Raw genomic sequence first — 15,019 nt, forward strand, 5'->3', positions numbered from 1 at the left:
TGCCACGATGGGCCTGAGCAGGGCCCAGACCATGAGAACGGTGCAGGACAGCACAAGATCCAGATCTGTTGCTCACAGGGTTGGCTTGATGGCACCTCACAACAACTTAACAGTAAGGCTGGTATAACCAATACCAACTGTCCAGATGCAGAAACAAAATGATTTTTAGTTAACCAAGTTAGGAAGAAGCAGTGTTTTGTTTCCACCAAGCTTTCAAGCTAGATTTTGGGGAAAAAAACCTCAACAACCTACTGATGATGTGTCAATCATATAAACAGAATACTGTATTCTAAATAGTTTGTTCAAACAGCAAAGGAAAAAAAAAAGAAATGGGGGGGACAAAAAAAGGAGTATGTGCCCAAAGGTACATAAAAAGCTAACTTAAAGGGAGCTCTGGTAGCCTAGTGGCAAAAAGCTGCACTGCAATCCCAGATGTACGTGGTTCAAATACACCAGATGCTTTGCTGGAGAAGGCGGAGCAATCGCTTGTGCCAGTCATATGGTACACACACACACACACACACACACACACACAGACACACAGCCAACTTAAAGCAAATTTAGAGATACACAATTAACAGAAAGCACACACACATTTGTTAACTTCCATGTGGTCTATGAGTCATGTAGAGACTCAGCTGTACTTCTCTACTATGGTTCTGCTTCAATCAGAGAGAAGTCCAATTTTCTGTTGATTTTACAATATGCCAGTAATTTTGATAAACCTTTGTTAGAACAAGGATAAATATTAAGTTTCATTCAATCTTAAAAGGAATTTCATTCATCTCAACATTATCAGTTATGCAAGTATGAGTGCTCTGATGACTGTGCTGCTATGTGTACTGAAGAGGTGGCACTGACTCATAGCTGACCACCTGGTGGGTTTTCAGAGGCAGTATCAGGATTCAGTAATCACACAGGAGGAGACTGCCCATCTTTCTCCCACAGAGCAACGCTGGTGGTCTCGAACGGCAAGCCTTTGGGATTGCAGTGCAGTTTCTTGCCACTAGGCCACCAGAGCTCCCCTTGATGACTAATACCTGGCATTCAGTCAACCACTTATGTGGAAAGGATCGTTGCTGGAGTCGTCCAGGGAGCTCCACTGCTAACTCAAAGATAGTACATATGGTGGTGCGAATCCACATGGGATCCATGGGAGAAAGTGGGGCACCTTACAACTGCCAAAAAACCACCTCCTGTACAACTTACAATCTCCAAAACCCTGCAGGAGGGTCAACTATGAGTTAGTTCTGACTCCACAGCCGATGGTTGGGACTGATGAGGAAGCCCTGAGCCTTTCCAACACTGCTTCTTTGCATCTTTCCGGTCGGCTGTTCTCCCCTTCATTTGTCTCCTTTATACATTCTCGCCCTATTCCACAATTCAATTAAGTTCATGATGTGCTAGTTTTTGTCAGCTGGCTGAAAATGAAGAGGACTTGAAGATCTTTCGAAGAAGATCCAAGACTATAGCCTTCAGTATGGTGAATGTCTCAACAACAACAAAACCATAAAAAAAGATGGGTGTTGTCAAGGATTTAATTTTATTTGGGTCCACAATCAATATCCATGAAAGCAAAAGTTTAAAAAAAATAAAAAAATTTAAAAAATCAAACCAAATTTTGCATTTGGAAAATCTGCTGCCAAAAATTTTTAAAGTGCTTTTAAAGAGTAAGAATGTTACTTAAAAGATTAAGCTGCACCTGACTCAAGCCATGGTAACTCCAATTGCTTCACTATATGAAAACTGGACAATGAATAAGAAAGACCAAAGAAGAATTGATGCTTTTGAATCATGGCATTGGGGAAGAAATGTGAATATACATAGGTTGCTAAAAGAACATACAAATCTGCTTGGAAGAAGTGCAGTCAGAATGCTCCCAGAAGCAAAGATGGTGAAATATCATCACACATACTCTGAACATGTTATTAGGAGTAACTGGTCCTTGGCATAGGACATCGTGTTTGGAAAAGTAGAGAGTCGGTGAAAAAGAAGACAACCCTCAAAGAGTTGAGTGACCCAGTGATTGCAACAGTGGCCTATGCACAGCAGGATCTCAAGGATGGTATATAATAGGGTAGAGTTTTGTTTTGTTGTCCATATGCCAATGTGCTAGATCAAACCTGATGGTACCTAACAACAGCTTTTGTTTCATTGTTTGAGAAACCCTTTTGGACTTCTTGTTCTTGTGATGTGCCATTGGGCTGACTACTTTTAAATTTATTGATTTAATAATCAATTGGATTTATCCATAAATCTCAATGTAGCCAACCTCTGATAATCTAGTCAAGCATCCTAGAAAATTTTATAAGGAAATAACAATCATTTGTCTTACATTGTATCGATGATGTTGCCAATTTTGTGCTGATAAGCTCTTCGGTGTAAACAATTGCGTGTGTGGAACATATCATATAGATTTCCAACTTCCTGAAGGAAAATATGTAATAAATATTCATGTAGTATCAGATCATGTTAAACTAATGAGAAGACAAAGTATAAAAAAAGGAAAAGCCATAGGGGCATACAAGAAAGCCATGCACAGAGGCTAATGCACTGAAATCCTGAGCTCACTAAAAACTAGGGGTGCAGACTGGTGAAACTATTCATTAGTTTGAACCATCCATTATTACTGGTTAATTGTTGTTGATTACAGTTGAGTAGAGCACGACTCACAGTGACCCCATGAACAAAGGCCTGAAGCCCTTCCACAACCATCACCATTTATCAAAGTTCAGAGGGTTTCCAGAGGCCTGCTGTTTAGGAAGTGGATGCCACTCCCAAACCAGAATTTTAACTCTGGGACAGGTTCTGTTCTAGCCATCTTAAATCTAATAATTTCTTTTAATCTCCTCAATAACTGTAGGTAATATAACTCTTGTGTTATTTAATCTCAACCTAAGACTTTTTATATATATAGCATTACAGTACTCTTTATTAGCACATCTGTAATCCAGCAGAGACAGCTTTTCAGGATTTTAACTGTTGTGAAACATAAATTCATTAAGATGAGGTTCTGGAGCCAAACTGTCTGGGCTGAAATTCTAGCTCTGCCATTCATTCTGTTTTATCTGTGCCTCAATATGCTCATCTGTTAAATGGAATAATAACAATATCTCGTTCACAGGGTTTTAAGAATTGTGTTAATGCATGTAACATAGTGCCTGAGAACATTAAAAAAATATCAGAATAAAAAGAAATTACAAAAATGAATTTTATATTTTCATGTTGTAAGAAAAATGTAAATAAGCCTTAAGATGATTAAGTAAAGAGATGGACTATATACTAGGTACTGATATTTCCAAATGGTTGAAAAATTTCATTCTAGAACTACATATTCCTTGTCCCACTGACAAAGCTTACCTTTTCTCTAGTACAAATATGCTTCTTGTTATTTACTTCACAGACTCGGGCAAATTTAATGAAGCGCTTGTAGTCAAAATTATTCTGGATTCCAAGGTGATGGCAATCCCTAATAATATTCCAGAGACACAGAGAGAAAATTTTTCAACAAGGAAACTGTTATGTCCCATGCTAATACTAAATTTATACAAGGATTTCATCAGACTTTCCTGAAGTATTCAATGCACTGCATACCTGGCAAAATAATCCCATTTGTCCACATCAATGCCATTTCTTTTATTGGCCACTATCTCATAGAGGAAGCTCTTCTCTTTAGGGCGCCCTTTATAAGTCCACTGGAAGAGATTGAAATCCACTGAAAATTTTAGGCTAGAAACCAAATCAATTTACATGCAAGTTAAGATTCATGGGAAAAGAAGAAATAGATAGTTGACTGAGAACACGAAATAACTTAAAAGATTCTCTGTTTCCTTTCTCCACTTAGAACTCAAAACTGTGAAGTCAGTGAGCTCTGGTGGTCTAGTGCAAAAAGCTGCACTGCAATCCCAAACAGAGGTACATGGTTCGAATCCACCAGATACTCTGTTGGAGAAGGAGGGACAATCTCCTGCTGCACCAGCCAGATCTAGTTTGACTGTGCGCGCGCGCGCGCACACACACACACACACACACACACACACTAATAACAACAACAACAACCACAAAAACCTGTGACGTCAGCACAGATTCATAGATGATCCTCCAGAGCATTTTCAGAGGTTATAACTCGCAGGGGAGGAAACTGCCTGTCTTTCTAGTGTACAGCAGCTGGTGAGATAGCCTGGCCAAGGTCAGCAGCACAACCCCTGAGCCAGTAGGCTGTCAGGGTTCTTAAATTATTGGAAAAGGGGGGGGGGGGGAAATGTGCTAGGGTATTTCCTATTCTATGAATACAAAACATTCTTGTGTCACTGAAAGGATCCTAACACTTTTCATAGCCAATCAGTTTCTCTAGTTTAAATGTTCTTAGATTTTTATTTATAAAAAATATCTTAGTATGAAGTATTTTTCAGTGACTAGGGTAACAGGAGTAAGTGTGTCAGAGACAGGGAGATTAGCACAGGATAGAGCAGGGGTTAGGGCTGTTGTACATAGGGTCGCTATGAGTTGCAGGCAACTCAACAGCATGTAACAACAACAACAGCATGAAGTATTAAGAAAGTTCTTTTAACTTAAAATGCTTGAATTCATGAATCCAAAACAGCATTTATTAAAGAAGTTACAACCTTAGTCTAAACGATAAGCATTATTTAAAGTATTTTTTGAGATTCAGTTTTTGCTAAAAGTGGTGTTTTATATACTTTAGAAAAAATTCTAAGTACCTCAGGAGGAAATGATTTTCCAATCACTTTTTCTAATTAAAAATGAAAACACAAAAACATCTGAGGGGAAAAAAAGACTGATTTTTTTCCTCTCAAGTAGTCAAACATTTTCCTAAGTGTCAGTGGACCTAAATAATTCAAGGATGTTAATTTTAACTGATAAACTAGACTTACACATTTCTAAACAAAGTTTCTTGAGCTTTTTATATTAAATACTACATTAACATTTCTTTAAAAAGATTTATATACACTTTTAATTTGGGAGTGATTTTTTAAAAGAATTAATTAAAAGGCAAAAAAGCGTGTTTTTCCTTTTTAAATAGTAGAATACATAACTTACTTATATGTTACCATTTAGTTCCTGTCAAGTAGCAAATGTGTAGCTTTGCAGGACTCAAGAAATAACTAAAATGAAAAGCATCAGGCAGGTCAAGTTCAGCTGTCCACAAGCTTACCAGACATTCTTGGACTGGGAATTCAAGTGGTCCTGTAATTTGCTCCTTGATGAAACAAATATCCTCTTCAGGAACGAGACCATAATGCTCCATGACTTCTCTGAGTCCATTCGAATCAACTAGGTGCTCAAACATCTTGACAGAACCCTGTTCGTGCTAGAAAGTCAGGGTTAGATGGTCCATTATTGATTCTGGCTTTGACGAGGGCTCCAGATTTCCAAAATTACTTGACTTCAGGTAACTAATAGATAGAGCTCTACAACATAATTATCTAACTTCCAACTAGTGTGTTAGATATGAAAAAAAAACAAACAAAACCAAAACCTGTCCTATTTGTCAACATTTTATGATCTCCAAGTCTTTTACAACATTATGTTATAAATATATTTATGATTTTTTGTGACACTATAATTTACAATGCCTGGAAGAATATGATCAAGTCATGCAGGTAGAATTTCTTATCAAGGAAATTCACGCTCTCCTGGTGCCACAGAGTGAGAACCAACTCAGATCTTATCCTCTCCTGGGTTTTCAGGAGGCTCTAAGTCACATGAGAGGAGACTGATCATCTTGACTATGCCACTACAGCGTTCTTATTAATGAATATCCCTATAAAATTCAGCTCTGCTGTTTAATCAGTACTAGAACCTCTAGAGTTACATTACAAGCTGTTAGCACATCCATCTAGTGATTTAACAGGGTAATGGCAAACTTAAAGCTTTATCCAGGGTGCTTAAGTAAAAATCGGGGTTACAGTCTCTGATCAGCCTCAGTTTACTCAGATGTCTCTGCTTACTCATCCAAGCGGACTGTAAAGATCTAATGACTTCCCGGGGACATCTGTCCTATTTCTAAGTCTTTATTAAAAACTGACCCAGGTAGGAAACCCTACAATAATTTTCAAAATATTCTATCAAAATACATACTGGTTACAAAGAGGAAATAATAGTAATTATACAGAGGATAAATTTGGAAGGTACTGACTTAAACAAATGATCACCAGTAATATTAACACAAATAGATTTTACGTGTCTCCTGATTCTGAGCACTAAACAGGACACCATGATGCTTCCGTGTGAATCCTAACAAAAACGAAGTCTGAGTCTATGAGAAAACATCAAACTGAAACTAAGGGATAGTCTACAAAATAACTTGCCTACATTCTTCAAAGATGATGCTATCGGAAGGATACATTTAAGTGGAAAAGGGCATAAGTGAATTTTCCAGGAAGACAAAACTGTTTTATATTCTGACTTGGGGAGTGTTACATGGATGTATGGAGAAATTTGTCATGACTCACTGATTTACACATTTAAAATACAGTCTATTATCCATGAATTATATCTTTAAAACACAGAGACAGAAACTGACTAATATGTAATAAACATTATTATATATGAATATCTAGTTCTTTTCCAGGTTTCAGCAATACAGTATAACAAATTTAGGGGCAAGGATGGGAAAGTCAACCTAAATCTACTCAAAATAGATTTTTTTAAAAAAATCAAAATATAAGAGAGCTCCGAGGGCCTAGTTATAAGAATGCTATTCTGTAATCTCAAAGTTATGTGGTTTGAATCCACCAGCTGCTCTGCAGGAGAAATATGGGCAATCTCCTCCCATGTGATTAACTGCCTCTGAAAACCCTCTGGAGGGGTGGTTGTTGTTGTTGTTATGTGTCGTCGAGTCACTTGCAACTCATAGCGACCCTATGTACAACAGCCCTAAACTCTGCTCTGCCTTGTGCCAATCGTACTGTCTCCGACACACCCATCCCAATTACCCCAGTCACTGAATCAATCCACCTCAGAGAGGGCCTTCCCCTCCTGTGCTGTCCCTCCACTAAGCATGATGTCCCTCTCCAAGGACCGGTCCCTCCTTACAACATGTCCAAAGTATGTTAGACGTAGCCTCAGAATCCTTGCCTCCAAGGAACCACCGGGTTTAACCCTTTCCAGGATGAATCTGTTTGTTTTCCTAGCAGTCCATAGTATCCTCAGTACTCTTCTCAAGCACCACAGCTCAAAGGCATCAATTCTCCTTCTATCCTCCTTAGTCACTGTCCAACTCTCTGATGCATAACAAGTGATAGCAAAGACCATGGCCTGTATGAGATGCACCTTAGTCTCCAGAGAGACACCATTGCTCTTCAGTACTTTGGAGAGGTCCCTAACAGCAGACTTTCCCATGGAAATACATCTTTTAATTTCCTGGCTGCTGGTGCTAAGACTGTTGACTATGGAGCCAAGGAAACTAAAGCTGTGAACAATCTCAATCTCTACACCATCCATTCTGATGCTGTCAATTGGTTCAGTGGTGAGAATCTTTGTCTTCTTGACATTGAGCCTCAATCCATATTGGAGGCTGCAGTCCTTGACCCTCTGCAGCAAGCGCTTCAGGTTCTTCTCAGTTTCAGTAAGCAGGGTATATATAATGAAACTAGATTGGTAATAGTTACTTTAGAGTCAGAGCAAGTCAGTTAAAATTAGAGTTGATCATTTTTGTTGTTGTTGTGTACCACCAAAATGGATCCAACTGGCACAGGAGGAGATTGCCCCTCCTTCTCCAGCGGCACATCTGGTGGATTCAAACCACATGCTTTCAGAATTGCAGTGCAGCTTCTTGCCACTAGGCCACCAGAGCTCCCTGGAGTTCAGCTGTTATGTTTTTATTTTATGGGTATGAAATCTAATAGAAAGAGCACTGCATGCCAACTGGTTTTTAAATGCTAGCTCTACCATTTCACAGTGTTGTTATTTGGACACTGTTAAAGAAATGTGGTAATTTAACATTTTATGTGTAGATAGGCTAACAGAAGAAATATTAGTGATTCATAACCACCATCCATTCTGGGGGGAAAAAGATGAGCAGTCTCTTCCCATAGAGATTCACAGCCCCAGAACCTGCTGAGGGCTGTCCTAAGTCAAAATCAGTGACAGCAGTGGGTTTAATAAGCTACAGCTCTGTGAGCTTCAAGTTTCCTTACATGAAGATGGGAGATAATGTTTCCTTACTTGAAGATGGGAGATAATATTTCCTTACTTGAAGATGGGAGATAATGATTCCTGACTCACAAACTACTGTGAGGCACAGGCAATTTTCTACATCACACTTGGGTGAGTACACCAAGGTCTTAAAATCTTTGGGCAGACATCTAAGGCACAATTACTGGTCTTTTTGTGTCTGGAACAAAGAAGAGAGAAGGCAAAAAGGAAAGATATATAGAAATAGTTGAAAAGACTAGTGGACCATGTGAACCTCAACCTCTACAACCTTTAGGCCAGAAATGGAAAATGTCCAGCTGCTACTACTGACCACCCTAAAAGGAATCACAGTAGAAAATCCTGGATAAAGTGAGTGAAAAAAGCAAAACAATATAAAAATGGACAGGCTTATTGGTTTTATAGAACCCCCAAGATCATGGTCTTTAGTCATCCACTTCTATGTTCTCATCCTTTTGAGGCCTATGTTTCAGGCAAAACAACAGATAGTGAACAAGAACACCAGGAATTCTGTCCCCAGAATATCAACCACTGCCCAAGGATAGTGTTTAAAAAGTAGGAAATTAAAATAAAAGACTAATGGAAATGAGAATCACAGAGAGGGTGTGGAATTATTATAAACGCTGACTGTAATTGTTAATGTCATGAAACAAAACGTGTTTGTATGGTTAAGTGAAAAATCAATTTGCTTTTAAAGTTTTCAACTAAATCACAGTAATAAAAATGTGAAAGAAAGATTCAATTAGGGTAGAACTCCAAATTACTGTGAAGACCAAATTAGGGGGTATGACACACACAGACGCACATAGGCACCCCCCCCAAATGACAATAGGAAATTATAACATTATAACACAGCAGTAAAACCAAACATAACATAGTAAGACATTAAAATCATCTTTTTTAAACAATTTCTCATTGATTATAAGAATACATACCGTCCATTTTACTTCTGGGCGAGCAAGTGGAATAAATCTTCCATCAAACATGTGAGAAAATGGTCCATGACCTTAAAGACAAAACAACCTTAGAAACAAGCATTCTGGGTTTTGTTTTGTTTTCATTTGTAGTTCAATTTGAACATCAACAGAAATTAATAACCTAAAAAAAATACCATTCAAAGGAGGACAATACATCTTCTATTTCTCAAATAAGAGAAAGATAACAGAAATATATAAAAAAGCTCACACAGACGAGTCTTGGAATCACCAGAACTTACATAAACCTGATGACAAGGCAGCTGTGTAAAACTAAAAAAAAAGTTACTTTAGAAAGAATAGTAATACAATCAACCACTTGGGTCAGAAAGAAAAGAATTTCATTTTATTATTCTTATCCTTTAAATACATCTATATTCAAGTAATTTTATAATACATATACACATACTGAGGCAGTGTATGGGCTATCTGGATCAGTACTGGGCTCATCTTTGCAAAGTTATTTATATAGAAGTTTGATTCCTGGTACCAGTGAGGGTCTCAGATGCCAAAATTCTGTTACATTTATTCCCTGGAGGCGAGGTGGTACTGGTCTTCCTGTAAGTCGTGGAGGAATGATCTATCCAGGGTGATTTATTGATGACAGTATTGTATCCAACTCCCTTACATATGTAGTTATGTTATAGAGACACCTGCCTCCAAAAGCAAATCTCCAGCAATAAGTAGAAATGAACTCCAACGATAAGGTTATAAATTTGTGTGACTAATGTGATCAGGGGCAGTTCTTTTCTACCAAAGGATAGGAATAATAATCCAACTGGACCAAGACCTTATATGGGCCCAGGAAGTAAACAAGTTAATCTCAATCTGTTAATCTCCTAACTCAGAATAAGTGTTCTAGATATAAAAATGAATTTCATTTGACAACATAATTAAGGGGGGAAATGGCAATTGTATTCAATAAGAAGGGTAAAAAAAATCCTTATCATCCTAAAGATAGTGGCCAGAAAACTTCACTATTCACAAAGTCTCTTCCGCAAACTCGTAACTCTGTTTTAGGTTGATTTTTCTATTTCAAAGAGATAACTTATTTTACAGTCTTATTAACTTCTTTGGCTTACCGAGATCATGACAGAGCCCAGCAATCTGCACACACAGCATATCTCGCTCACTTATCTGCAGCTCTGGCTGTTTTTCATGCAGTGCACTAACTAGACATCCTGCTAGATATCCTACCCTGAATAGCAAAAAAACACAAGAGTTACTCAGAGATGCTTAGGAGGAAAAAATTACGTATATGAGATTAAACTGACAGCAATTACTCAAAAGATTAGATGGGAAGCTTACTAGTCATGGATTTTTTTCCATTTCTTTTATTATTATTATTATTATTATTATTATTATTAATTTCAATGAACATTTACAGAGGTTTTGGACTTCCATTCATTCATTGTTGCACTTTTCTCCCTGCCCACCCACAAGTCATGGATTTTAAGATAACGGCAGTGGAATATTTTGAAAAGCAAGAAAAGAAACACAACTAGAACAATGAAATGAGTGCCAGCGAGTTATAGATGTAGACTTGGTTGAAATGATTTGTCTTTGGTTGTGCATATGTTCACCAAAAAAAGTGAATGGTATCTCTGGTTTTAAAAGCTGTAATGCATTTCCTCAAACATTCTATGGTACTTCTAGGGCAACTTTACAGTCTGTTTCAGAACTGAGCAGGAAAATCTCACACAGACACCATCTCTATCTTGTAGACCTGATCAGTACTCAAAAAATATTTTCTGATTAATAAATGTGTACATGAGACTAGACACATGTGTTCTGGCTCATTAAAAAGGTTTTGAAATACATGACAAATGCACTGTAAATACTTCATGAAAATGTGAAAAACGATGAGTTCTCCCTTGCCCATGTGCTCCTGGCTCTACATTTTATAAAGGACAGAGCGTATCACCGACTCAGCCTGGCTGTGTACAACAGAGGTCCTGCCTTCTCTAACCTTGGGCATGCTTTTCTGGTATACATTTCCTGATGGATAAGGAAGTGGTCTGCTTTCAGAGAGGAATTCTGTACAAGACAAAATAAGGAATGCAGGAAATTTTTTACAAATCAAAATTTCCATTGGTTATGTAAAGAACCAATATTCTCAGCTTTAAATATTTTAAAGTTTCAAATGAACTTTTTTTCTTCAACAATGCCCTGTATTAATGGCTCCATAGTGCTTTCACTTAGCTTCAATTGGAAGTTGTTTTTGAAACAATTCAGTATTGCACAGTCAGCTGATTAGATTAGTTAGTGCTCTTTCCATTTCTCTGGGGTGACTCTGCCAACAGGGGACAGGTTCCCTCCTATTCCAATTTGTGAAAGCAGCTCCACTAGCTAATACAGCATTGCTAAGTCTGTTATAGAAATCAGGTGCACGGTTCTGATGGCTCTGCCTTGTCTTTATTTGCTTAACGCTTCAAAAACTATTGTTCACCTTGAAGAATGCATTTTTGGCCAAAGGAAACATAGTGAAGCAATTATTACTGTAACAATTGCTGCTGTTGGCTAGGTACATTTCCCATGTGGTATTCCTAAATTTTGAAAATATCTAACATACACAAATATTTTATATAACTGACTGGTCACAAACAATTTTATTCTCTTTCCAGAAAGACCAGAGGTGGCACACAAGAACACACAAAATATATATATACCATAGCAAACTTTTTCACAACTCTGTATCTGTCATCAGTAAAATAAAGGTAGTACTACCTATCATTGTATAAAGTTATTTATTCCCTCAATGAGAAAATAAGATAACTGTTCCATGAGACAAAAGAGGTACTATTCTTACTTCCTATCTCATGTCCTTCTTACCCCAGACTATGCTCAAAGCGGTTATGCGATGCTCCTGGGAAAACATAGTAACCACCTCCCAGCTGTTTGATGTAGCGAAGCCGCTGAAACTGAGGTGTGTCAATGATTCGGATGAGGAGAGGGTGGAGCTCAATGTGGCCATGGATGGGATCATTGATAACCTAGAAAATGAAGCTTAAATTAATGTAACTAACAATACACCACTCGATCTAAAATTTTTGTGCATTAATTCCAAATAATATTGAAAAGTCAAATCTATTTTATCATTCACATAAGAATACTTGGGAAAATTAGGGAGCTTTGGTGGCCTAGTGGTAAGAAGTTGCCAGAGGTGTACGGTTCAAATCCCCCAGATGCTCTGCTGGAGAAGAGAGGCAATCTCCTCCTGTACCAGTCAGATCAATCTGACAGTATGCACACAAAAAATAATAAAATAAAATAAATTGTTTTTTAAAAAAGAAGAAGAATACTTGGAAAATTATGTTAAGTATCATTGCCTGATTTGCTATCACTAATAGATCAAGTTACTTACGTTGCATTTTGGAATTTTACTTCTTCCTAGTAGTTTTTGGTAATACAAATATAAAGACATTAACCCTTTTATTATTAATATTAACTAACTAAATTAGCTTTTAATAAGATAATCTTGTAATCAAGTCAGATCTAAACATGTTTACTTGGTCCAAGTCATTTTATTACAAGTTGCTGTTATGTGCTACCAAGTTGGAAAATGCTCTTAGCTGACCCTCCAGCGGGTTTTTAGAGTCTGTAAATCCCCTGGAAGGAGACTGTTCATCTTTCTCCCTTGGAGTGCTAGTGGATTTGAACTACTTGTCTTTGGATTGGCAGCACAAATCCTTACCCACTAGGCCACCAGAATTCCCTTTATTACAGGTACTGTTTTTAATAATTTTGAACACTGTAGAATCCTTAAAGAACAGTTTTTTAAAAAACCTCTTCCTATTGTATGTTGTTGTTGTTATGTGCCGTTGAGTCATTTGTGACTCATAGCAACCTTACATACAAAAGCCCTAAACCATGGTCTATCACGTGCCAACTTCACTGTCTCTGACACACCTACTCCCATTACCCCAATCACGTAATCAATCCATCTCATCAAGGGTCTTCCTCTCTCGCACTGTCCCTCCACCCTCCCAAACATATCTATTGTATAGATAAGATGAATTCCTAGGTAAGAAAATTAGTATGTAATGCCACTCAGAAACAGTATTGACTAGTTAGTAAAAAACACACTCTGTACTCCTAAAACTTTAACAGAGGCTTTAAATTTGGGTAAAAATTTAAGACACAGTATCTATTTTTAAGGAGCCTTGGCGATAAAGTTTATTAAGTGTTTAACTACAAGCCAAAAAGTTGGCAATTCAAATATACTTTCACTCCACAGAACATGGGCAGTCTCCTCCAGTAAAGATTTACAGCAATGGAAACTTCAAAGAGTGTTGCCTCAAGTCAGAATCAACTTGCCAACTGAGCAAACCATTTGAGAAGGTGGACTATATAAAGAAGAATGTGGCATCAGGATTGGAGGATGATTTATCAACCAACTGCATTATGCAGATGACAAAACTCTGTCTGCATAAAGTAGACTTGTATCCCAAGTATTTCCCACCTGAATTGTAACCTGTAAATTCCCTAACAGACCCAGTAAACATAACTATGGCTTGTGAATTCTGTGTGACCACGGCAATAAGTTATTGAATCCAGCTGCTGTGTGGTGAGATCTGTGTGGAGGATGGCTGGTGTTAGATTTGGTAGAAGGGGCGGAACACAGGGACCATGTTGACCTTATTGGAATCCGCTGCGTGGTGGTGAAGCTGTCAACAAGGATTCTTCTTCCTTGTGAATTTAGTGGAGGTCAGATGTTCCCTGCCCCCGTACCAGCCACACTGTATTTTCAGTGATATTAATGATTAACATTCCTTCAAAAATACCTTTTTGTTGAAAACTACTATTTATGAAACTATTATTTCAGAGCCATATAAGATATCTCCCCTAGTGAAGAAAACTCACCTTACCTTTACCCTACCAGCAAGGTCACCTTCAGTACTGCTGTACTGAAGACAGACGAAAACAGGACAGTAACTTTCCTACAACAACTGGACAGTTATCATCTTTGATACTGAACACCTGTTTACTCTGTCCTATTATAGGATGAAGTATTTAATATATTAAAAATTTGGGTGTGGGTTTTTTAAAAACAAACAAACAAAAGACTGTTCAAAAATACTACAATAAAAATTTTTGGACTATTGCTTCCATCTTCCCCCCCCCCCACCTTGTGTACCGTTGAATCAGATCCAACTGGCACAGGAGACTGCCTCTCCTCCAACAGAGCATCTGGTAGATCTGAACCACGTGCCTTCAAGATTGCACCACAGCTTCTTGCCACTAGGCCACCAGAGCTCCCTTGCTTCCATCTTTTTAAAAAGTGAAGTAATCTTCCTTCGTGTGAAGAATTAAAAATAAAATGTGCATCCATTTTATAAAGCAATTCATTCATGGGAGAAATCTTAGCTATTTAAAGAGCATAATAATTTTATTTTAAAGACACTGAGTCATGGGGGAAGTTCCATATTCTTGAGCGTGGTGAGTGACCAGCCTGTCTATGGGTTTGGATGGAGCTTGGGGGGTGTGGTCCGTAAGGAGCGGTCATGCAAACCAAAAGGCTGCACGACTCTGGCATTCCAAATTCAGGTGCAGTTCCACTGGAGAAGGATGGACAATCACCTTCTGTAAGACTAACAACCTTTGGAAAGTTGCAGGAGGGTCAGCTATGTGTCAGTTTCAACTCAACAGCAATAAGAGTGAGTGAGTGAGTAGGTAGGTGGGTAAGTGAGAGAGAGAGAGAGAGTGAGTGAGTGAGTGAATATGTGAGTGGAGTGAGTGAGTAGGTAGGTGAGTGGGTGAGAGAGAGAGAGAGTGAGTGAAGGGAGTGAATGAGTGTGTGAGTGAGTGGGTGGGTGGGTGAGTGAGTGAATGTGTGAGTGAAGGGAGTGAATGAGTGTGTGAGTGAG

At 38.1% G+C, this 15,019-nt stretch overlaps 1 protein-coding gene across 1 annotated transcript in view; it reads right to left on the minus strand.

Annotated features, from left to right (window-relative positions):
* The window catches only part of SAMHD1 (SAM domain and HD domain 1), a 37,425-nt gene that overhangs the window by 13,362 nt on the left and 9,044 nt on the right, over window positions 1–15,019 (minus strand). The window contains exons 4-10 of the mRNA XM_006881709.1: window positions 11,985–12,145; window positions 10,235–10,350; window positions 9,114–9,184; window positions 5,177–5,332; window positions 3,595–3,695; window positions 3,361–3,469; window positions 2,336–2,427 (exon numbers count right to left, since the gene is read on the minus strand). Coding sequence (XP_006881771.1) covers window positions 2,336–2,427; window positions 3,361–3,469; window positions 3,595–3,695; window positions 5,177–5,332; window positions 9,114–9,184; window positions 10,235–10,350; window positions 11,985–12,145 — 806 coding nt within the window. The remainder of the gene's footprint in view (window positions 1–2,335; window positions 2,428–3,360; window positions 3,470–3,594; window positions 3,696–5,176; window positions 5,333–9,113; window positions 9,185–10,234; window positions 10,351–11,984; window positions 12,146–15,019) is intronic.

This window comes from Elephantulus edwardii, unplaced genomic scaffold, assembly GCF_000299155.1.
Source record: "Elephantulus edwardii isolate Elephantulus edwardi_28Jun2011 unplaced genomic scaffold, EleEdw1.0 scaffold00015, whole genome shotgun sequence".
NCBI classification, from domain to species: domain Eukaryota; kingdom Metazoa; phylum Chordata; class Mammalia; order Macroscelidea; family Macroscelididae; genus Elephantulus; species Elephantulus edwardii.